The following is a 24,926-nucleotide window of genomic DNA, read 5'->3' on the forward strand; positions in this document are numbered from 1 at the left end:
GTGAGACCGAGTCAAACAGAAGCATCTGCAGAACTCAGTAAGTTTTGTATCTCATCAGAGTAATTTATTCACATCACATCAATACTCAATACAACAACACATTACCCACAAACCTTAGCTGTGAGCCATCTATCTGCAGCAGAACCCTCCCTTGGTGCTGGGTAAGATTTAAGCTTCACATTTTCAATAAAAATAGAAGCGATCAGGAAAACATTAAAAGGTTTGTCTTGAGACAAATCCTATTAGGGCATAAAGATGTCATCATGGAAGGGGGTGGTTCCTGGATTTCATAACCAGAACACAGTGCTGTTCTGGAGGTCCTTGGACATCCATGGATTCCAGTGTATAGCTAGGTGCAGGTTCCCTGATAATTGTTGACCACCAGGGTCAGAGAAGCTGAACCTATGGCCATCACTTGATCACCATTGCAGGTTTCTTTAAATAAATGGTCACCTGGGTCCTCTGCAAGATTTCTGCGCAGTAAGCCAGGAAGATTTTTTTTTTTACGATCCTGTAACACCCTGCGACCAGTTTTTCCTTCTTTTCACCGTTGCTTACATTTCATAACATATTTTGCTGCATCACCTTTTGCAGATAACACTTTAAACCCACTCGGAAAAGCTTTAATTTTAAAAAGAGAACAAATTATGAAGCAAAGTACTTGAACGGTGGGTAGAGATCTGCCAAGCGAGTCGACAACAACATGTTATTTTCCTTCATTAAATGGGAATCTATGCAAAACGATAGCGGAAATTGGTCACAAGCTCTTCATTACCATCTGCTCCCATTCAGGGATATGTTGTGGGAGCCGGGCCAGCAGAACCCACACTCTGTCTCTTCCCAAAAAACACAGAAAGCATGGAGCAAATTAGTCAGTGTCGCACACAAGCTGTGCAAAAACCATACAAAAAGTTCATATGGCACACGCGTAATAGACCACAACAAAGTTTTGAATAGTCTGCTATTAGCTTGTTGGTTGAGTGTGTGTGTGCGTATATATGTGTATGTTATCTATTGCTTTCTATTCGTTATATAGCACATACAATTTCGACAGCACGATACAGAGAAGGCATATATATTTTATATTCTAAGCCTATCCCTTCAAGACCAATTTTAGAGCTGGCCGAATATACAAAATCCAAGAGTACCCCAGTCATACTGCAAACCAAGGCCATGGTGTTACAAAAAAAAATCATGGCATGCATCATCACATGTTGTATCATGGAGGTATTGTCCCCAATGAATGTTCACTACAGCAGCAGAACAGGATGCCGGCCATTACTTTTACCAGCTCAGAAATCTGGACAGGTTGCAGATGCATTACTGGTGCTACTGTCCGGGCTTAGTGGTCTACAAGATGAAGCATTCCTCCATTCTGCAAGGAAGCCATCTTGAAGTTGCTGTCTAAGTAAAAGAATGGCTTATAATCCCTTAAAGGGAGTCTGTAACCAGAACAGTTCCTATTCCACTATAAGCAGTCGTACAGTTGGGGTGCACTTGAATAAAACACTTTTTTTATGCTGCCTCCATGATTGACTTATTAGCTTTTCCCTTTAGTGCTGTTTGGGGCAACACAGATGTCACCATTGCTCTCATGGCATTTAAGAGCTACCTCCCTGCTATGACTGATAGCCTTGGCAGTATGGACTGGGTGCTGGAAAGCATACTTCTTTGGTGCAATGTGAACAAAGGTGAGACACATCAAACAGCTCATTACCATATCAGGAAAGGGCTATGGAGGCAACCAGCAGGAATCAGGAAAAGGTGTTTTATTTAGGTGTACCCTGTATTCAGGTGACCCCCTTTAACACTGCAGCGCCCTAATTTTTTTGTTGGCAGATAGGATGTGCATAACACTAATCTGCTGCAGGAGACCAGGGAGACGGAGTGTGGACTTAACTGCCTGGCACCGCTTCATGGCAAGGCTGGACAAAATCCGGTCACCGTGTGAACTAGACAAACAGAACCGGTGACCAGGCTCTATGGGGGAATTTACTAAATCTGGGGGCATAGATCAGTGCTAGATTCTGTGAGGCTGTGGAGGATGGCCACTTGCACTAAATCTTGTCCACTTGTGCGAAAATGTGTGATCGTTTTACTCGAAAAACTAAATGTTCCTTGCCAGTGCATTCAGCAGGTAGGTGCTTCTACCCACTGGAAGTACATAGATTAGGATGCTGTACTTTACTATTGTCATCAATACTTGTTTGTATGGGTCCCAGCCAGTATTACAGTCTTCTCTGTGAGTTATAGCTGGCTAGGGAAATTACCCAAAGAGTTAATGAAAAAACGCCATTTTCCAGATTCCTGATGGATGCTACATAAGCAGCTTTGCCTTTTGTGTAGCTGTTCTTTTCTTGAATGCCGCAGGAGACTTGTTCAGCATAAAGCGACAAAAGCTTGTGAAGCCAAACCAATGATTTCCACTTGTCAGAATCTGAGGATGAAGGATTAATTGTAGAGGAGCGGTTGTGGCGTACTGACCTGCACACTCTGGCTGTGCTGCGGGCTAGACCCCAGACTGAGCTCCGAGACAGCCCAGCCTGGCTCTTCAAGGGTCCTCACTTCTCAATGACCTCTGCTAGAAATGTGAAAAGTTAGCCTGACCGGGCCCTGTTGACTTTATTCCAGCACCGCTCAGTGGGAAATCATAGATTTGAGACAATAAGCTGCTCAAGCGTACAGCCAGGAAGAAGAATGTCTTATTTCACCGACTCTGTCCAGACTGTGCAATACCGAGCCAACTCCTTACAGCGGGGAAGGCATTAAAGTAATCACCACTGGGTAAAAATAAGACAGAGCCATTTCTGTTCCACATGGCCAAGTGTACGACAAGCACCGCTCATTATTCCTAATTGTTGCAGGTACCTATGAAGAAATGGCTCACATCTCAGAGTTAATGCTTCCTGTCAATCGCTTGCACCGTTTCCTACAGTGAAAGGCTTCGCGTGTTCCGCTGCCGATAGATATGTATGCTTTCCCTCAAATGGAGCGTGGAATGGTTTCTGTACACAAGTCTTTGGGAAAAATAAAGTGCTCTTTAACCACAAAGAACAAAAGGTGAATTTACAGAATTCTCAACCAGAAAAACTGCAGATTGACTTTTCCGAAATTCACATTCTGATAGGCGGAATTTTCAATGCTTGTGACCCACAAAGACTAAAGACTGTTTTCCCCCCATCTACATTAGATTAGCACCGGCCGCACTTGCCAATATCACTGTCTGGCCAACTATCTGATTTGTATGAAGGTGTCCCAACTTTAATCCAAGATGGATTTGGCATGTTGAATTTTATATACTTGATCTTTTTTTGTTCTCAGGGGAGGTAAGACACCGCTAGATCCATCTGGCAGCAGATTCCTTCCTTCTCCTCATATAGAACGCATGTGTGTAGATAGGGTGGGAAGTCTGGAGGAACAGCCATCAGCCAAACATATTGAGATTGAAGGCGTATGTCTACCTTAGTTGTTTGAGGGCATGTCCATGTCCCCCTTGTACATTGAACTCTTGTTAATTCTCATTTTATAGTGTTGGGAAGATTTTGGTTCAAGAACACCACATGAATACCTTTATACTCCTTGCACTGCCTGCAGGTTGGTTGATCTACACCAATGTTTACTGCACATCCTATAGGGACTAGAGGGGAAATGCATTGCTGGACATATGTGCGGTGTCACTATCCATGAGAACGATCACAAGATACTGTCACATGACCCCATGCTAAATAGATTTGATGGGCAACTCCTAGGTATGGCCACATCACATACTGTGTTTTTTCTCATGATTTCCAGACTTTATACCTCTCTTCTTTAAATCATGCATCCAGTTAGAGGATCAATCTCATAAACTAGTTCTTATAGGTTAAGGCTGCTACTGTTGTTACATTAGTAGTCATGGCCATGGATGTCATCGAAACGGCAGACCACCTATTTTATTATGGAAAATAAAGTATCAGTCTGAATCCTATCTATAAACTGAGCTTGTGTCCCATATTAGAGATCAGCTGTGTCTGTGGCAAGGGTGGCCAGAGACTTGGATGACATTCACAATGCAGAACATGGAGACCTGACACTTTGTTAGCCAGATATAGGTAAGGCAAGGTTCACAACTGCGCCTGTATTCCATTTGGTTTTTCTGAAACCTCTTAAAAAACGTGGAGCGAAAAGTCCTGCAAGTAGGACTTTTCGCTCTGCATTTTCAGGCGGAAACCCGGCAGACACTATTATAGTCTATGGGGTCCGCGGGTAACCGCATTTTAAGCAGGTTAGGTTTCCATTCTTCAAGTTCCCAAGCGGACCTGAAGAACGGAAACCCAGGCGCAGGTGTGAATCTAGTGTAAGAAAAACTGCAGCAAAACACAATCGGTAAGCTCAAGATTTCCCTATAAATTGGTGACTCTTTGGAGCTCAGGCCTTACAATATAAGCAGAACTTCCAGTTCAGGAGAGTTCATTATAAATTGGTCACACTTGTATATTCACAAGTTTCCTTGTAGACAGGAATAGGAAAACACAATCTATTATATGCTTATCCACATCATCAATCACGGGAGATCTGTCCAGGCCGTTCCCATATAGAGCCTCACATGAAAACATTCTAATGGTCAAATGTATAAAAATACTAGAAAACTTTTATTCTAGGCACAGTCTCTGTGGTTTCACCACCACATAAATAATACGGCACTAAATCACTGAAAACAGCTGCATAAACTGAAGAAAAGATTCTAGAGTGCCACAAAGCCCAAAATGAGACATAAATTGTACCAAAGTCTCCGCTTTGTCTACACAACATGAGAATATTTTTCTATTAATGATAAAGTAGATTTATAAATGTCATGTAAGGAATAATAAAGATTAATAAATACACTGCAAATAAGACGTCTGTGCAGATTTCGGAGGAATTTTCCTTAAAGGGGCACTATCAGATTCTAAAAATCTCCGTCACATAAGGTATATAGAGTATTAGTTAATTTATCTGTACTTTATGTAAACACACAAGTAGGTTTTTTTTTCTTTATAAGTTTCACAAATTTGGATTCCTTCTGCTTTGAACCAAAAACTATAAAAAAAAAATAAAAAAAAATGCAGTTTTAGGTGACTAGAGGTAGTGCAGTGGCATAGCGCACCATGCAAATGGACCCATGGCGTGATGGCACATGGCTACTTACTGCCAATGCTTTTATGGTACACAGGCACCTGCCGATTTTGATTTTGTCACCAAACTTAAGAACAGGTACACAACTTACCCTCCCTTTCTGAACTTCTACTGACGTTGGCATTAAGCCCTGCATGTGCCAATATACCCTTTCTGGTATCCATTGTTGTGACATCCAGTGGTTCTGCATACTGGCTAGCCAAGTCTTGAGACTTTTGGAGCTTGGCCTTTTCCTTTTTGCAATCAACACACCTGATCCTTTTATTTTCGGGCAGATAAGCCACAAAGGTAACTGGTAGTGGGTTTCACCCCTCTTCCCATTCAGGACATGGGGGTTTATATGAGAGAGTGGTCAGCTGTCAGAGCATTCAGCTAATGTGTATGGTTAGCCTTAGTGTCTGTACTTAGTCATTTACTATGGCGTTGACAGCAGTTACAAAATGAGAATTGTTCTTTGGTCAGGAGCCCAAGTCTGAATTTTCAGTGGGCTACTGTGATTTCCATGTAGAGCCCTGCATATACATCCCAAAAATACATCGGATAAGGGGGCAGAATGATACTTTGTGCACAGATGTTGACATCACAATTGCTTCTGATGGATGTAAACCTCATTGATGGTACCAGATCAATGTCAGGTCCTGTTCAATAACTATTTTCAGATGCTCAGATGCATTTCTTCTACATTCTTCTAGTCTGAGAAACATCAGCTGAGAAAATCCCTAGGGACAAATTGTTCTGATCATTGTAAAATAGTTTATAGTAAACCTGTGTGATGTTACAGTCCAAGAATGTGGATCCCTCCCTATACCGTCTCTCTTATTGCGGTGAGAAGGTTGTCACAGTTTATCTGACTAATACAGTCAGAGCCGACTGCACATGCCCACGGACATTTTTTTGTGGCCGCTTACGCTTGTGCCGGAGATTTCGCTCGCAGCATTGGGGATACCCCAAGTGCTGTTTGAGGACTTCACAGATGTATGTTTACGGATCTTCCAATTGCAATATTACCTGCTAGGAATAATAACTTTTGTGTCCTAGCACAACACTGTTCTGACAACTTGGTACATACAGAACAATATTAGGAATTGACACAGTCAGGAATTGAACCTACATTCAGCAGTACAAGTGGAAAGAATAATGTCACACTGACAATTAGCGTTAAATGTTATCAAGGACTAAAATATTGCTGGCCTATCCTTAGGACAGGCCATCAATGTTAGATTGGTGATGGTGGGGGGTCTGGAAAATAGAACTCCACCAAATCAGTTTAAAGATTGGTCACATGGTACAGCTGACACTCAGTCCCATTGCACTGAATGGGGTTAAAAGGGCTCTATCATTGGGAAAAGTCATTTTTAGCTAAGCATATAGAAAGGCATTTAGAAAGGCTATCTCACACGTACCTTTTGTATGTAAATTGCCTCAGTAGTGTTTTTTTTTATTCATATGCTAATTAGCCTCCTCCGTGTACTCTGGATTTGTCTGTGTGCACCCTCTGCTATTCTCTATGTGTATGAGAGCAGGGAGAAGAGTCATCAGCACAGCAGCCTCTCTGTTCTCATACACATAGAGCAGACTGTGATCACAGACACTTCCGGAGTGCACAGAGAAGCTGATTAGCATGTGAATAAAAACAGACTTATTCAAAAACTACTGAGGCAGTTTACATGCAAAATGTATGTGTGAAGTAGCCTTTCTAAAGACTATGCAAGGACGTGCTTAGCTAGAAATGATAGAGCCCCTTTAAGCTGCATTATCAAGCACAGCCTGTATGCTGTGTTTATATTCAGTGAAGAGGCTGCAGTGCTAACCCAAACATGGGTGTCAGACCCCCACAATCAGATACTTATGACCTATCCCAGGGAAAATCCCATTTATCTTTTTTTCCCTTTTGTTTTGTCTTTATTTTTTATATTTCATACATTGTGCTCCCTTAAGAGCCCGTTCACACAAGCACAGAGGGGGCGCATTATGGCGCGGAATCCACGTCATAATCCACGCCCTCACAATGGTGGTCTATGGAGACCACTCGCGATCAAGCTGTCCTTTCTTCAGTTGGATTCCGCGGCTCATTGAGATGCGGCGTCCGCCTCGCAGCAGCACCCTCCGGGCTGGGCCCATTCATTTTAGGCGGTAAGCCTAAGCGGTAAGCCGCGAGTGACAGTTGCAGCAAGTGTATTTTGGTCCCGATTTTGACGTGGTTTCCCGCGTCAAAATCAGGACCAAAATATGCTATTACACGCACATGTGAACTAAGCCTAAGACTCCAAAAGGAGAAAATATCATTGCTTCATCTGCCTACACAAAACTCACTGAACACCGTGTATACATTGATCAAGAAAGCTGGGACTGCAATATCTATTTGGGGAGTGGTCCAGCTGGCCCTGACCTCTACTGATCTTTGTAAGGCTGCATTTTAAAACATTATTGCAAAGTTGGTCATTGACTCGCCTTCCATTTAAAGCTGTCAGGCAGTCAGCAAGTGGTTAAACAATTGGGTGACTAATATGGCTGCATTGAGTCCTCCAGAGCAGCTGCTACTCTTTGCCATATCAATCCTCTCTGGCCAGAAGAGGGAGATTTAAGCATTGGACATATGAGGTCCACACCTCCAAATGTTGCAGCCTCTTCAAACAGCTGATCGCCGTGGGTGTGGGAAATCAGATCCCATGAATTGGATACAGATAACCTATCCTAATCATCAATATCATAACCCTGGAAAAGCCCTTACATACAAGAACAACTGGGCAACATATGACCAGATAAACTGATCTTAAAAGACCATTCTGGGCGAACCTTATACACTGTGTTATGACTAGTGCAGGGACTGATGTACTGTTGCTTTACATAGACATTCAAGGAGACAATGTCTGTGTTATGTCCCTCCCTAGATATTTCACAGGAGTGTTCCTTTATTCTACAAAAAAATCTATAAGCTACAACCATTTTCTCTTTTTGCATATTCCTATAAAATGTGACTTCACATTTTATAATTTTAGGATACAAAATGAAAATTTTAACAGATATTCTTAAAAACCACAAACAATATCCACTGACCACATTCAATGATCTCAGTCTTTAAGACTGCAAAACCAGTGCTGCCATCTTGTGGCCCTCTGCAGTATTTATCACTTGAATTGCCTTCCACATTCCTTCAATAGGGGTGTCTGACACCTCCCAGCAGAATGCACTTTCACACCAGCCTCCGAATACTTAGCATGTGCATAGAAAAACATCCTCTGCCAAACCACTGGTTGTTAAAACTCAGACAAACATTTACCTTGCTGTGGATCATCGCTTGACTTCACGCCAACTTGTATGAAGCGGGTAGGCACTGGCTGGTGCTCCCTTTGAGGTTCTCCAGGACCCTGTGATAATTATAGAAAGTGTTAAAAAGCAACTGAGAATGGGATACTAAAAAAGAAGGAAAACACACAGAGCTGGCTCCTGTAAACTGACAGCTGGTAACACCTTCCTTTCCAGAAACAATCATGAAGCTGCACCTTGGAAGCAGAACGGTTAAAAACAGCCGTAAATGTGTCTCCTTATAAACACCTAGGCTTTCTTAGGATGATGTAAGTGTAACGAAAGCTCTGCTGTCAGTTCAGCCTTACTTCACACTTTTGCTTCAAAATAAACCATCTGGGGTCCTTATGTATTGAGCAGGGTAAGTCCTAATCTAGTACTAGCCCCTGTGACTAATTTTAGCTTGTGATTCACATCCTGTAATATTTCATAGAGATTGGTCAGGGCAAAGGCTTAAACAACATGACCAATGGCATGCACGAAAATATAATGCACGCAGCATATAATGCTTGCCACTATTATAAATGCATACTTGCTAACTCTTGTGGAACGTATACAAGGCTCCTAGAAATGAGGTAGGCCTCATCAGAGTCCCAGAACGGGGGGAGTCTCCTAATAAGTGGCACTCGATATATATTTATGTATTTAATGCTGGGATGCTCCATCATTATGTGCAAGCTAACATTCAGGTGAAGGTGGCAAGTAGCCCCCAAAATGAGGGTCTGTGTGATAGGGTACGTGGCTATTGTGGAACTCATTTTATGTATTCTTGCTGATTTTGTTTGATTCCTAATAAAAGTTTGGACACAGTCCTTACTTAATGTGATGTGTATGGTAAAATGACTGCTGTAGTTAGACTATGTTCCCACTTAGTTCTAAGTACATATGATACACTGAACAAGTCAATGGGCCCTAAATTCCTCATATTCCACAGCGCTTTACAGAGATATTGTTAAGATAGTCCCAAGATTGGGGCAACATGGTGGCTCAGTGGTTAGCACTGCAGCCTTGCAGCACTGGAGTCCTGGGTTCGAATCCCACCAGGAACAACATCTGCAAGGAGTTTGTATGTTCTCCCCGTGTTTGCATGGATTTCTTCCCATTCAACAAAGACATATTAATAGGGGAAAAAATGTAAATTGTGATCCCTATATGGGGCTCACAATCAACATAATTTTTTTTTTTTTTAAATGGCAAGATGGGGAGAACATACAAACTCCATGTAGATGTTGTCCTTGGCTAGATTTCAACTCAGGGCTCCAGCGTTGCAAGGCCTTAGTACTAGCCACTGAGCCCCAGCACTATACTTGGTTGATCATGGGGGTCCCAGCAATGGATGCCTATCTTGGGTTGTTTGTGGGAAGACCCTTTTGAAGGTAGGCTACGTTACTGCAGGAAGGAGCTCACATTCAGGACTGTAATCTATTAACTGAAGCAGAGACTGGCTACTATGAGCACCCCTGGTGGGCATGACACATCTGTGCCATGAATAACCTATTGAGTGAGCTTTTCTTGCCAGTTACTGGCCACTCCAACATTGCACTGTACTATATGTGCATTTATACCTTTAGTTGGCGACTATGTAAATATAATTTAGAAAGTCACAAGGAGCTGATAATTGGTAAGGCCTCCAGCCAGTGTGTGCGGCCTAACATCAAGACCAAACACCGACATATGGCAGAGAGCTGTCTGTATGCTGATATAAGAAGGTGCAATAGATCTGGTTTAGTACTGGATCTAGGAAGTTAGTGCGAGTATGGTTACCTGTAAAAATATTTTATAGATTATATTTAGAATCTTTAGTAATAAATCCCATTACTTTTCTGGTGGCAAGCCTGAATTACATTACAAGTTAGTCTTTTGTACTTGTTTTGTATCATGTATGTATACTACCAATGAATAAAAGTGGCTGTCCCATTACAGAAACTTATCCCCTGTCTACAGGGTAAGGGATAAGTGTCACATCGCTGGGGTCTGACCTTTGGGTTCCCCAGTAATCTGGAGAATGGAGGACTGAAAGTCCCTCTGCATTCTTTCTGTGAATGAAGCTCCAGTGTGCTTATGTGAGTGGTGATCTGTTCACTGCTATGGGGATGTCACAAATGGCAGTCCTGGTAGACCCAAAGCAGTGCATAGAGCGCCAGTCATTAAGGCACACTGGTGTTTTATTCATAGGGAGGATGCAGGAGTCTTCAGTTCTGCTGACCATTGGGGGACCCAACAGTCAGACCCCCAGTGATGTGACACTTAACCTCTATTATGTGGACAGGGAGAAGTGTCTGAAATGGGAGAACCACTTTAATGCAGCTCTAAAGATAATATAAATCTATCCATTGTAAGCTTTGGATGTAGCACTTACTAAATTCTATGGCTATGTAAAGGATTATGAATTAATGTTGCCTGTCTTTAGGACATATCATCTATATCAGATTGGAGAGGGTTTGACTTCTAGCACTTCCACAGATCTACTATTTGGAGGGGCCATGGCTCTCTGGTGAGACCTGCAGCCTCTGCTTTATTTTTTACTGCACCGGCTCCCAATGAGTAGATATCAATGATCTAATATTATAAGTCCTGGGTATCCCCTTTAATCAGTGCCAAATTTTGGACCTAAGGCCAAATCATGTTTAAAGGTGGACTTGTACTTTAAGAGTACCTGCACCACATAACATCTCATCGAGATTGAAAAAAAACAAGAAAATCTCAACTTATAGGGGCACAGCAGGAGCCTTCAATTGTGATCCCAGCTCACGGCTCTGCAGTACGTCTGCCTTTGATATATGAGCGCAATATATAGGCACATCTTATTTTGTCTGTTTCAAGTAAGTTTAAGCAAAAATAAATAAAAGGCGAAATCGAAATCTTTCCCAACAAGCAGTCCACTTGTCATTCTAGAAACAGACATTTGTTTTCATATTCTATGAGTGAAGTAGAATAATTAGGGTTTCTTTTCTGGCACAGGCTATAAAATGTGAGGTACTGAAGGGCCCTTGTTTGTTCCAGAAGTAGAAATAGACCAAAATATAAAACACATGTGGAAGGAAGAAAAAAAGGCAGTACAGAACAAAGCATTCATGTCTTCACCTGTGAGGTGTTTCTGGCCGCAGCTGGAATTTGGTGCAAATCTTCGGCATGTGGATAATAAGCAGGCAAAAGCTGAGATTCCAGATCACCGAGACTCATTGGCCCAGAACTAATATTATCGGCGTCTCCCTGGCTTACTCCTGTGGAGGGAACATATTTTCTTTAGTGTACGAATACATATTTAAGATAAAGGGAGAAATATCATCAAATATAAACCCTTGACTCGTCCTCTTCTGTCAATAGCCATTTATTCACACTACTAATTGCAAGGGTAAGTGACAACAAATATGGCTACCAATTCCTATAGCTATAGTGATTGCAACCCAGCTATAGGCTAAGGCCCCACGTTGCAGCTTTTTTGTTGCAGATTTTGCTGCAGAGAGCAACTACAAAAGGACTGGGAAATATAAGGGAAGCTCTTATACTTCTCCCTTCTGCTTAATACAGACACTGGCTCTAAGAGTATGTTCAGACCGAGATTTCTGGTCAGGATGTTGAGGCCGTAACCGCCTCAAAATCCTGACCAAAAAGACGGCTCCCTTTGAAATCAATGGGAGCCGCTCAGGAGTCGTTTCTTCTGGCTCCCGGAAAAAAGAAGAGAGATGCTCATTCTTCAGGCCAAGTCTCCTCGCAGGTAGCCCAAGTAGTGCAGATGTTTGTCAATACTTGTACTTGCAACATTTGGCTATGTATGGCCAAGACTCTTAATGCTAGCCATACACATACAATTGTTGAAATCACTGACTTTTATTAATACAATGATAACATATTGTATTATTGTATCATCACACCACCAATGACAGGTACGATTATGGTACCAAAACCCTATGATATGACATGATATGACAAAGCATATATCAAAGAACTTTCTATAGGACCATGGCTATCCAATGTGACTATATCCAGACCAATGTGGTCTTATGGAGAGTTCCCTAAAATACATTTCCTTCTATAATTTTTCCCCATTGCAAGATTTTGGCACCATAATTCTGCCGGTCATGGGTGGTGAAATAAATATTTTATCATTGTACTCAGTAATTCTGTTGTTTAGAATAAAAGTTCTTTTATTTCTGGCAATGATCTGTTTGTGAATAATTGTTTGGATGACAGTTATCTCGACTTACACCCCCTTAAATCGACAAACCTGCTTCAACCAAACAACACATGAGTACTGAAATGTTTTCTGGAAATGCGTTGCAGCATAGAGTCTGGCACCGGCTTCCTTCCCTCTCACAAAGGATCAGGCAATTGTTGAAGAAGAGTTTGGCGGTTCCATAAACACAGCCAGTCCTAACGGTAGATTTGTCTGAAAACATCTAATGTATATGACTATCTTAAGTAGGTCAGAAGGGGTAACGTCTCACATTACGGAGAGATGGAACAGGGACTTATTAGTCCATACATGCTCTGCTAAGAATTCTGGGTAAGGAATATGCAAATAAGGAGGAATTTGCTTTTTGATGATTGCTCCCTATAGATTAATATCTGGTTTTCACATAAATGTAAAGGGCATAATCTAGGAATATTAGCCAAGCCAGGATAAATACTCCAAAAAGAAGAGGTTCCCATCCACAAGTTTTTTGCCTCAGTGCAGAGAAGGGTACTGGCTGGCTGTGTGAGAGGTCTCAAAGTGGGTCAGAAGGGGTAATGTCTCACGTTAGGTAGAGACTGCGCAGGGACTTATTAGGGTCCATACACACAGAGGACAATGGTGAGGAATTTGGTGTGGAATTTCAGCGCTGAAAAAAAGCCTCCCATTGACTTTAATAGGTTCCTTTTTCTGCTTGAAGGAACCCATAGAAGTCAATGGGAGGCCTTTTTTTCAGCGCTGAAATTCCACACCAAATGCCTCACCATTTTCCTCCGTGTGAATGGACCCTTAGACTTTCTGAGAACCTTTCAAGCTCCATGGAATCGAGAAGACTGTAACTTATTTGCATTTAGTTTAGGTAGCCATTATTTTATATATTGGCAGCCAGAATATTGGATTCTAAAGACTTCATTTCTATATGACCAGAAATGTGAAAATATCAATATACGAAGGAAGTGTTATTTTAGGAATACCCTAATACACACAATAGCTCCAATTCTAATTCCATGAGCAGGCTATGCATCTACTTTTCTTTCCACATTCTTCCCATGATTGAAACAACATGCTGATTTACTACCTCCAAAATTGGCCACAGTATACAGTATGTGTCTAAGATAAAGAAACTGGACTGAGAGTCCCACTGGGGACACAGAATAACGTAACCACAGACAGTCTCTGTATACTGCTGCAGAATATGGCTTTATATAAGCAAAATAATAAAATAAAGTAAATAACCTGGTATATTTATTTGTGCTCCATGGGATGATGGATGTATCCTTAGATGTCCAGCAGTTTGACCTGTAGTGCGGACTCTATCCATAAGAGCAGAAGGTCCCACTAGGATCTGCTTGGCTGCTGGTGTCAGACATGGCCTCTGACCTTCACTGATTTCCCCCATGCTGTTCTCATCCCCAGAGCTCTAAAGAAAAGACAATAAATGGCCATGTAAATAAACACTTCTGGAAAGACAATAAAAGTGATCTGTAAATATCCACGGCAATGATGCAATGAGACCTTATAGGCACATAAACAAGCAGCCATTATAAATACTAATAAAATGGGCGTAAATGGGCTAACTCATGACCCCCATGAAGAAAGCCATACATACTCACAAAGCTCTGCAACTATCAACTTGCATAGTCTTATTAACCTGCGGCATGCCACGGTGAAGAAGGAAAAGTTACCTCAGGCTGGTAGAATACTTCTTGCCGTGCAACTGAATCCTGATTCAATTTGGCCAAGAGCGACCGGACGAAGTCATGATGTGCACCTCTAGGAGGCCTGTCCAATACCTGCCCTTCACTGGGAGGATCGAGTTCCTGGAGAAGAGTCTTGCTGTTAGTAGTAGTGGGCTCTTTTCAATTCAGCATTTAAAATGGAATGACTATTGAATTTAGCTACAGAAAACAGAGGGCTACAGAGAAAATGGCTAATGTGCCTATTATTAGCAGGTCTCCATACTCAGCTGGCAGACTCATCCAGCAGATATAATGGTCAAGATGTCTCAGCGCAACCACAACGGTCTCTCTTAAGGTATGTCCACATGGGTCGTGCACGCTGAAAATTGTATCCACATGCTAAGGACACTAACCTGTGGTCCAGACTGCAAATCCACACCGGGGAGAATTCACTAAAGGATCTACACCAGAAAAATGGCATGGAAGTTGCAAATCTTTGGTCAATATCCCCAATTTGGGGGAAATATGCGCCACTTTGTCCCTTTTCTATAGGTCGGAGATCAAAAGGAGTCTGGGGACACATCAGCATCTCAGATTAACTATAACTCACACCAGGAAACTAGTGTAATTTACAGCTAAAAAATTATGCCAGCCCTTAGCTGGTGTAGATTTCAATTATGGCGCTCAGGACTTCCTGAGATCTACCAAAATTATTGAATGGTCACTAACTTTTCAGCCAACTTAATCTAATTTTATAGAGCATGTGATTCTGGACCAAAATATTATGTACTTTATTTTAAAAGGTTGCTGTTTTCTGCCTGAAAAAAGTGCCAAGTTCCTGCCTCTAGGTGTCTCCCTTCTTGCTAGTTTGATGTACCCTCTATGTTACTAGGGATGATCTTTAAAAAACAGGATACTCAAGGCAGGAAACACAGTAAGACCCCTTGTACATGACCATGTGCGAATTCAGTGTGCTATGTCGGTTTTCCCGGATAGTACACTGACTCATTCATTTCTTTTATCCCACACACAGTCCGGGTCGCAAAGCTCAGAAGACGTCCCATTCTTGTCCGGCTGTGTGGCCGTGCTTCTGCAGTTTCTTGCATCCGCACTACAGAAAAGAGTGTAAGGAGAGTCTATCTACTTCTAAATAGCTGCTTGTGTTATTGCTGATGACATGCAAGTCATAGACAGTGTACAGATTTCCATATAGTGATCAGATTTCTCTTTCAAGGATCTTTTTAGCTGCCAACCTTGTCCAATAGAACCAAATGGGACAAGCTTATAATTATATTGCACATCCACTATGAAACAAACAGCGCATGACAAACACCTTAAATGGGTCACGGTGCTCAGCTTTAATAGCTGATCAGTGGGGGGCTGCAGATTTAGGACCCCCATTTATCTCTTACTGATGACATATCCTAAAATAGGTCATCAAGAAAAAAAAAAAAAAAAAAAAAAAAAGAAAAGAACTGGATAACCACTTTGAAAAAGTAGAAACATATTTCCAACTGTCCAAAACTATGTACATTTCTGCAGGACAGTTTTGCATAGAGTAGTGGGTACCATTCAAAACATTCCTAAGTGGGACCCCATCCCCACATAATTTAATGTCCCCTAAAATAGACCTCACCGAAGGCCACCTACCCCTTAGTCACCAGTATGTTTTACAAATAAAAAAAAAAATGATACACCATTCTCATGGCGCTGCCTGCAGGTTTTGACTCTAATGATGTCTGTGGATGCAACAGGCATCATAACCTGAAGGCTCAATGCTACACCATTGTATTTAATCTCTGTGTCTTAAGGACAGACACAGTTGAAATGAGTAACCGCCACCGGGAACAGCACCCACAATGGGGAACTAGAACACTTGACCTGGGTCTGCTAAGGGGGTCCCACTACCAGAGGGACCTGTTTGCCCTATGGTCCTATGGTTAAAGCATCTCTGCATTTCTGGCTGCAGCAGAACCTAGGAAGTAGATTTTAGCCACATCTCTCAGGACAGAACCTATAGCATTTGGAACATGAGAAAAGAAAGTTCCATAATCTACAGGGAACAGATTTCTGAAAATCAGTACACTTTTGACCAAATGTTCAACCTTCACTGAATGAAATATAATATAATCATATGACTCATTACCATGTCATTAGCGTCTTTAAGAGTGCTGGATAAACTTTCCGTCAAGTTTGGATAGGCCAGTCCACATGCTGCCAAGGCTAGAACAAAAAGCACACAATTTAATTTTTCAAACTGATATTTTGAAAAAATAAAACATAACATATAATGCAAATCATAAGATGTTCTGGAAAATATTACAGCTACAAAGCACAGTTACATAATATATCAGCTAACTAACGATTAATGAAACATGTGAGCTCGGTTCCCACCGCTTACAGTCCAAATAGCATTTTAGAATTTTCGACAGATTCTGGCTCAGTGGTTCATTCTGCTTAGCAGTATATATATCAGGAACTGTGAATCTATACGGCAAGGTGTAGTGTGACATAAACATATTAAAATAAAACCCAAAAAACATGGCCTTCTCATCCAAGTATTATACACTGATCTATACTTCTCAACAGCAGCTACAATAGTGGTATAATCCCACTAGTCACCTCAGGACAACCTCTGTATAGTGGGTCCTTACTCTTATGGGTAGTGGGACATAAGCTGTCAATCTTATACATCACACCTACTGATAGTAGATAAGGTCATGTTGCAACTGGCAAATTACCATGACCCAAATGTTGGCAGAAATACAACCAAGTGTGCGAACAGTTAAACTATTGTTAAGGTTCAGGCATCATTCCCACTGCAGTCTGTGCAGATTCTTATCACTGTGTTTTGCCGTGTCCATCAGAACTATGTGGTGATAGGATACAGTGGCATGTGTCACCTATAGGTTTACATGTTAAAAAAGAAGCAAATATTTACTGAGTGCCTTTGTATGTAATAATGCAGTCTGTTGCCATATTCCATAGGTATACTGACATAAACATATATACCTGCCCGACAGAGCCCAAACAGACACTAGTAGACTCTGTCGGGTGAATGTAGGCCTATGGATAAGTTTGATGTATGCACTGGGAGCTTTCACAGCTCATATGGAAAACACTCATATATACATTCAGAGGTCGCACATTATATAAAAGCTATATCTACTCTAACATGAGAAGTGGATGCAATTGTATTCATTCTAGACAATCCACTGTAAGGCTACATTCACATCTGCTTTAAGGGTTCCCATTCAGAGCCTCCAGCGCACAGTCCACCTAATACTGCAAACAAAAACGTCCTGCAAGCAAGACTTTTTCGTCAGGCAATATCAGGGAGAAAGCAACCTGACAGACAGACCCCCATAATAGTCAAAAGGGCCTCTTGGAATCCGTTGTTTTATATCCTTTGATGGATTGATCTCTATTGATCAATCCATTCCTATGATGGAACAGATAACTGGATTAAACACTACGGATGTGAATGTACCCCAAACTAAACAGCATGGACACCAAACTGATATATTCTAGCAAAGTACCAGCAGCTCCCGATTTATTTAGATCACAGGACATTGTCTAGTTTAGACACAATTGTATTCCCTTCTCTGAGAACTGGACTAGATTTGTGCAGCTTTACAGCCTCTACATAAGTAAGAGTGTTCTCCTTCACTTGTGGCAAATTAAAGCACAAAGTATATTACAACCTTTTATAACTTTTCACTAATACAAGTCTACTTCCTGCAAATAAAATTACCATGGGAAAAACAATGGCTGTATGATATTGTGGGATTTACCTCTAGGGATAATTATCTGCCCGTTGCTGTACAAGACCTCTCCTTCTGAGAGCGGTTTGTCCGTAGTGTCTGACTCCGTGATGGTCACGCTGCTCTCCTCAGTGGACGTTGAGGAGCTTGATGCAGAACGCACAGGAGACAATATTTCTTGTTTGGGCAAAATGACAATTGGTTTCTGTGGTTCAGGAATTGTGATCAAGGTGTTTGGTTCTTCTTCCTCAGCCACGGTCATGACACTAAAGAAAGACATGATGTAGAGAAGACATGTATGCAGAAACATGGATGAAAAGAAGTTTGTATAATATGTATGGAAGAATAAATAATAGCAGGTAATTGAAAAGTTGAGCACTTTGTGGTGTAGTGCAGCAATCCAACACTAAAACAGGTTAGAGGATGGCCTAGATATTTTAGCAAACACTTTACCATAGATCTTTATAGCTGGGTGAAGCTTAATCTAGATTATATTGTAAAATGGCTTAATGGACAACAGTCTTTCCTTACAGAAAACAGGAAAAGGATTAAAATCCAACCAAGCAACATCCTCATGACTGTACGCTCTAGTGAGTGTGAGCATACATCAAGTGTCAAATAAATTTGTTCTGTGCTCAGTTTCATAAGACGGCGATTTACGTAAAGTGAACAAGCATGTCTGCAAGCCCCCCTGTGGACAGTGGCTCAAGTGTACAGCAAGATGATTGAAAATATTACATTAATAAAATGTATGGCTTTTATAAATCCTACACAAAGTTGTGGTTTGATCCCTGCATTCCGACGGAGTCTAATAGTCTGATATCCCGCGGTGATGCCACAGTCCAGCGTATACAGTTTACTTACACAGCATCTTTGTATTGAATAGCCTCTTTATGAGAGTGAGGGTTTTCTTCTTCCAATGGCAGATCTGTATTGTTCCATGCATTGGGAAGAGGGCTCCTTATAGAAGATGGTTCTTCATTATCTTCTGACATAAGAGGTGTGGGAGTATTCACTCTGGGTGGAGATGCTGCTGGTGTCATTGTGGGAGTAACTACCTGGGTTACAGGAATCACTTGCTCTAAAAAGGAGTATTAAACCACAATTTAAATCAATTAAAATATAGACATTAATTTATATTACATATAATGTAAAGATCAGGGATACTTCTACAAATACTCTGCCTGCAGAACTGCAATTTCCCTTTCCTTACCAGAGATACATTAAAGACACTTATTGTCTCTCTGATTCAGTCTCGCCTTGACTACTGTAACTCCTTACTAATCGGTCTTCCCCTTACTAAACTCTCCCCTCTACAATCTATTCTGAATGCAGCGGCCAGGCTCATCCATCAGTCTAGACGCTACAGCGATGCCTCTGGTCTGTGCCAGTCACTACACTGGCTGCCTATTCATTATAGAATAAAATATAAAGTTATCACCCTCATCCACAAGGCTCTCCATAATGCCGCACCTCCATACATTTCCTCCATCATCTCTGTCTACCGCCCAACCCGTGCTCTCCGTTCACTCAATGACCTAACACTTACATCCTCTATTATCAGACCCTCCCACGCTCGTATACAAGACTTCTCCCGAGTTGCACCGCTTCTCTGGAATGCTCTATCCCAGACAATCAGATGAACTCCCAATTTCTACAGCTTCAAGTACAGACTAAAGACACATCTTTCTAGACAGGCCTATCACAATTCCTAATGTAAGCCCTTCCGTACTGTAACTAGAATCCCTAAAATGAACCCTTCTCTGTTTCCACTCCCACATTACCCCACGATATGATGCCGTTTACTTTATACGTCCAGGCACCATCCGCATGTTAAAGGACACAACTGGTGACAACTCACACAGTTTTATGTTTGTGTAATGACAGTCACCTCTATTACAAAATTGTCTGACCACTATATAAGCAATGCTACCTCCTATGCTACCCCTGCTACCTCTTGTGTCACCCCCTCTACCTCATAGATTGTAAGCTCTTGCGAGCAGGGCCCTCAGACCCATTGTGTGAAGTGACTATTTCTCTGTAATGTATCTTTTTGTCTATAGTTGAACCCTACAAATTGTACAGTGCTGCAGAATATGTTGGTGCTATATATATATATATAAAGTATATTAATATGATTATTATTACATAAATCTGGGTCATTATGTTTGAGATGGAAGCAAGGTGGATCTCTTTGCCAGTTAAAAAAAAAATCCACATTAGGCTCAGGTTTGTCTTTTGAGTGTTACAGTTATTGTTATATCAGGAAAAAAACACATTTTCCTTAAATTTCTAATCTTTTGTTCCCATGAAATATTAATATGGGATGGAGGTCAATTGATACCCTCCCACTTTATGGCAAAAACTGGTGATCTTCTATATCCATGTTTACAAAATTCTGTATATGAGCTGCAAGTGTCTGCAAAAACTAGATTTGGGAGTAATGTATTGTAAAACCTACTAGTATTTGATGTATGAAGGCTTTAGGAGGTGAACCCTGGATTGAAGAGGAAAATAGGTTTGCAAGAGGTAGAGGGTATAACAAAAACATTACTGAGTGTCCATTTGGTATTCATGAGATGTATGTGTGTGCTAGTGACCTCTTCAATTTAGAACCTCGCAGAGAGATTATCAAATGTTTTATTTGTATTTTCTGTATAAGATGTGTGTATGGTACACACACTGACCTATTCTGGATTTTTAACTGCGTTTATTGATTTCACGTAGATATAATTGTACTTATACTTAATCTTTGGTTTTTAATTGAAAACTGCAAAATAAAAACTAACTTTTAAAAAAAAAATCTGCAACAGAAATTGACCTGCAAAGCAGATTTCAACTGCAAATTAATGTTAACATGTCTATGTTGCAGATTTCACTTCTTTCCTACATGTAGTGATCTCTACAAGTGAGAAACATTTAGTTTACAATGCAGATTTTGTGTGGACATACCCTTAGGGCTCGTTCACACAGGGCAAGAGGGGGCGGATTTTGGCACTGAATCCACGTCTGAGTCCGCCCTCTCACAATAGAGGTCTATGCAGACCGCTAGTTTTCTTTTTTCTGTGAGTGGTGTGTTCCCGCTCATGGAAAAAAGAAGCGAGCTGCCCTTTCTTCAGGCGGATTCCACGGCTGATTCAGCCTCGGCGTCTGCCTCATGGCAGCACCCTCCGGACTAGGCCCATTCATTTGGGCCTACTCTGGAGCGGGAAGCGCTTCTGACAGTCGTGGCAGGTGCATTTTGGCCCTATTCTGACGCGGCTTCCTGCGTCAAAGTCAGGACCAAAATACTCCATACCGCGCCTCGTGTGAACTAGCCCTTAGATACATTTCTGTTAAAAGTTGGCAGTAGAAGATGTAGCTATCTTTAAAGGAGTATCTGAGACATTTATGACATCCCTATACCAATCCTTGTCAAAAACAAATAGAACAAAGAAACAACTGGATAAAATATTCAGCACGGTTATAGAAGAAATAAGAACTCCAAGATCTACATGTAGAAGTTTCTACAAGTGAAAGACATTTAGTTTACACATTTCACCTGTAAAAACCACAGCAAAAGCAAATGTGTTTTTTTTTTTAATGCAGTTTGAACCTTATCTTAACCACGACATGTGAATACACCTTAAAACTAACCTGCTTCTTGCTGAAGGTCTGGCTCATCCAGTGAAGTCTGTGGGGATAGTTCTGGTGTTTTCACTATAGCCGTCTCTCTTGGAGGGGGGAGAGGAGATGTCGGTGGAGTGCACTGAGGAGTGGGAACTGAAGGAATCTCAACAAGCACTGGCTAAACACAGAAAAAACATTATTTGATATCATACATTCTTCTCTCTGATGTAATGGGATTAGCACCCCCATCCCTGACCATTACACAAACACATGAAGTTCCCTGTTCTCAGATCTAAAGAATGAACTTCAGAATCCATTTCTTATTCACCAAATGGGTATTCTCATTTCATTAAAGGGGCTCTATCATCAGATTACAGCACTATGACGCACACATATGCCTGAATAGCCTTTAAAAAGGGGTCCCGTTAATCGTTAAATAAAAGACCTTCCCCTTCCTAAACTTAAAATAGTGCACCATATACTATTCCCTAGACATGGCCCATGGGCCATAGACACACTAATCCGTAGCAGAGACTTAGCGACCTCTATGGTAGAGTTTTCTAGGCAGGCTCTATGACCTGCACAGGGGTCATTACACAGACAGGGTTGTAGATAAGCATATTTATGCAAGCTGTCATTATGTGTGTGATGAAGACTACTGCAAAAACAAATCACCTACACAACAGAAAGTAGAAGCATATAATTTGGTTTAGTGGCTAATGTGAGTACTGCAAAACCTTTAGAATTTTTAAAAGCCAGTGATTGACAACCTACCGTAAAGATGATTGGGGTATCAGAAGATATATATTCAGTGGGCACAAAAAGTCAAACTTTTTATCCAACAAATTTTATATGCACATTGTAAATACCTGAACTACAGCCTGCTTTGGTGGATAAGTCTCTTTGGTTCGAGTCTCTCTTTCACCCAACATTATGGCGATAGTCTCTGCCAGGGCTTCTTCAACATACTGTCGAATCAGGACGGAATCTACGGGGACACCAGCATCAACAAACAACTGTAAGCCTTCACCTCCAGCTGTCTCTACTGCAAAGTAAGAGGAATACCATTAATCTACCAAGCTACTGCTGTACTTCAAATGTGAAGGAACTGGTGCAAAAAGATGGAGTCCAAGGAATGTCTTAAAATGTGATTACTTATAAGAATTAATTTTTACAGTGATTTTAGAAATTCATATGGCACCTGACCCAAATGTGTGAATGTGCATGACATAAGAAATTCATCTGAACTTGGAATCAGTGTTGACGGCTAAACCTACAGCAGATTTATATGTCATTGCTGAATACAACAAGAAGTTGAGTAGCTATACATGACCGTTCCATAAAAAGTTGAAGTATGTGCAGGGTCTTCCTGGGCAGTCTGTTCTCTGGCTGTATAACCTTCATACACTGTTTCCTATCAGTATTTCTGCTGCTAATAATCACATTATGGCTGAAACACAGTTTACATCTCTCTCTCAGGCTGTGGGTGTATACAATAAGAAGTCGGAGGCCCCCACACCTTTTACTACTAATACTGGTTTACCTATGTGTAAGTCTGCCAGGAGTAACTGTAAAATAGCAAAAAAAATAGTTGCGAAAAGTGCTATTTGAGCATAATATAGGAGAATCAGGAACACTGCACTGTGTGAAGAGACCAGACCCCCTTCCTCCAATCACTGTGAAGAAATTTTGCTTATCTAGTGAATCTATGGATGGGACTTCCCTAGCAACAGGAAGTGAACCACAAATTAGATAGGATGGAGACCCCCTAGTGTCAGGAACCTTTGAGAGGTTTTTCAAGCAGAAAGCAGCAACATTTTAAATTAAAAGTGCATTACATGTTGTCCCAGAATCACATGCTTTATTAAGTGAGACCAAGTTGTCTTAAAAGTTAGTGGCACTTAAAGAGGACCTTTCATCACTTTTGGGCACATGCAGTGTTATATACTGCTGGAAAGCTGACATTGCGCTGAGTTCAGCGCACTGTCGGCTTTCCCGATCCGTGCCCGGTGTAAAGCGCTATCGGTCCCGGGACCGTAGGGCTTTACAATCAGAAGGGCGTTTCTGACCATTAGCCAGAGACGTCCTTCTGCCTCGCGGCGCCAATCGCGCTGTGCTGTGGAGCGGGGAGGAACTCCCCCTCCCGCTCCTGATAATACTCGTCTATGGACGAGCTGTGCGAGCAGAGGGAGGGGGCGTTCCTCCCCGCTCCACAGCACAGCGCGATTGGCGCCGCGAGGCAGAAGGACGTCTCTGGCTAATGGTCAGAAACGCCCTTCTGACTGTAAAGCCCTACGGTCCCGGGACCGATAGCGCTTTACACCGGGCACGGATCGGGAAAGCCGACAGTGCGCTGAACTCAGCGTACTGTCAGCTTTCTGGCAGTATATAACACTGCATGTGCCCAAAAGTGATGAAAGGTCCTCTTTAACAATTCTATCCAGCTCTAAGTAATATGTATTTAGGAATTGATTATATTTAATATAGTACTAATTGCCGGTTTATAACACTGTACACAAAACAACTGTGTAGTTTGGCACGACCATAAAAACAAAACAAAACAAAAAACAAAAAAACAAAACACTTTGTCTTGATCCATCAGTAAGCCTGCAACCAAACACTAGCATCAAAGCTATGCGGTGTACTTGTAACCACAATCATTTATGACACTAGATCAATTCTCAGACAATGCAAGAGAAATGTATTCTGTTATGCCTATTGTAGTGATCGATCAAACCAGTCCTGAATATGTACCAAATGCACGGTTGACCCACCAATATCAGAAGACACTGATTCACTGATCTCGCTGCTGCTCAGAGGGACATCAGGGATGACATCTTGTCTTCTTGAATGCATGTCACTGACAACTCTGGCCATAATTTCCTGCTCCACCCTGAAGGAAATAAAAAAAAAAAAAATTAAACCTAGTTTCGTATATAAAACATTCTCTCTAGTAAACTTGGAATGTTATCAATTTCAACGCCAGTAAGTCCCAGAAACTTGAGGATCCATGGCTGTGTCCTCCAAACCAACTGTTACCTAGGAAAACCTCCTGTGCCCCTCAGTACACCAACTGTACACCATATGGTATGTAAGTATTAAAGGGGCTCTCCAGTTATTATTTTACATAGGCTAGAGAGGGCATAAATATGAGTTAACCTCCACCCAGCTGGTTCCAGCACTTGACACACAGAAAATGACTGGAGTTGCCCCTTCAGCTCATTACTGCTTGCGTGACCT

At 41.5% G+C, this 24,926-nt stretch overlaps 1 protein-coding gene across 1 annotated transcript in view; it reads right to left on the reverse strand.

Moving 5' to 3' along the window:
* Nucleotides 1-24,926, reverse strand: part of KIAA0586 (KIAA0586 ortholog) — a 102,119-nt gene that overhangs the window by 32,008 nt on the left and 45,185 nt on the right. The window contains exons 21-30 of the mRNA XM_075282718.1: nucleotides 24,461-24,579; nucleotides 22,556-22,731; nucleotides 21,714-21,864; nucleotides 18,942-19,158; nucleotides 18,108-18,343; nucleotides 16,460-16,536; nucleotides 14,320-14,454; nucleotides 13,871-14,054; nucleotides 11,545-11,684; nucleotides 8,435-8,522 (exon numbers count right to left, since the gene is read on the reverse strand). Coding sequence (XP_075138819.1) covers nucleotides 8,435-8,522; nucleotides 11,545-11,684; nucleotides 13,871-14,054; nucleotides 14,320-14,454; nucleotides 16,460-16,536; nucleotides 18,108-18,343; nucleotides 18,942-19,158; nucleotides 21,714-21,864; nucleotides 22,556-22,731; nucleotides 24,461-24,579 — 1,523 coding nt within the window. The remainder of the gene's footprint in view (nucleotides 1-8,434; nucleotides 8,523-11,544; nucleotides 11,685-13,870; nucleotides 14,055-14,319; nucleotides 14,455-16,459; nucleotides 16,537-18,107; nucleotides 18,344-18,941; nucleotides 19,159-21,713; nucleotides 21,865-22,555; nucleotides 22,732-24,460; nucleotides 24,580-24,926) is intronic.

This window comes from Leptodactylus fuscus, chromosome 7 (assembly GCF_031893055.1).
Source record: "Leptodactylus fuscus isolate aLepFus1 chromosome 7, aLepFus1.hap2, whole genome shotgun sequence".
Taxonomy (NCBI): Eukaryota; Metazoa; Chordata; class Amphibia; order Anura; family Leptodactylidae; genus Leptodactylus; species Leptodactylus fuscus.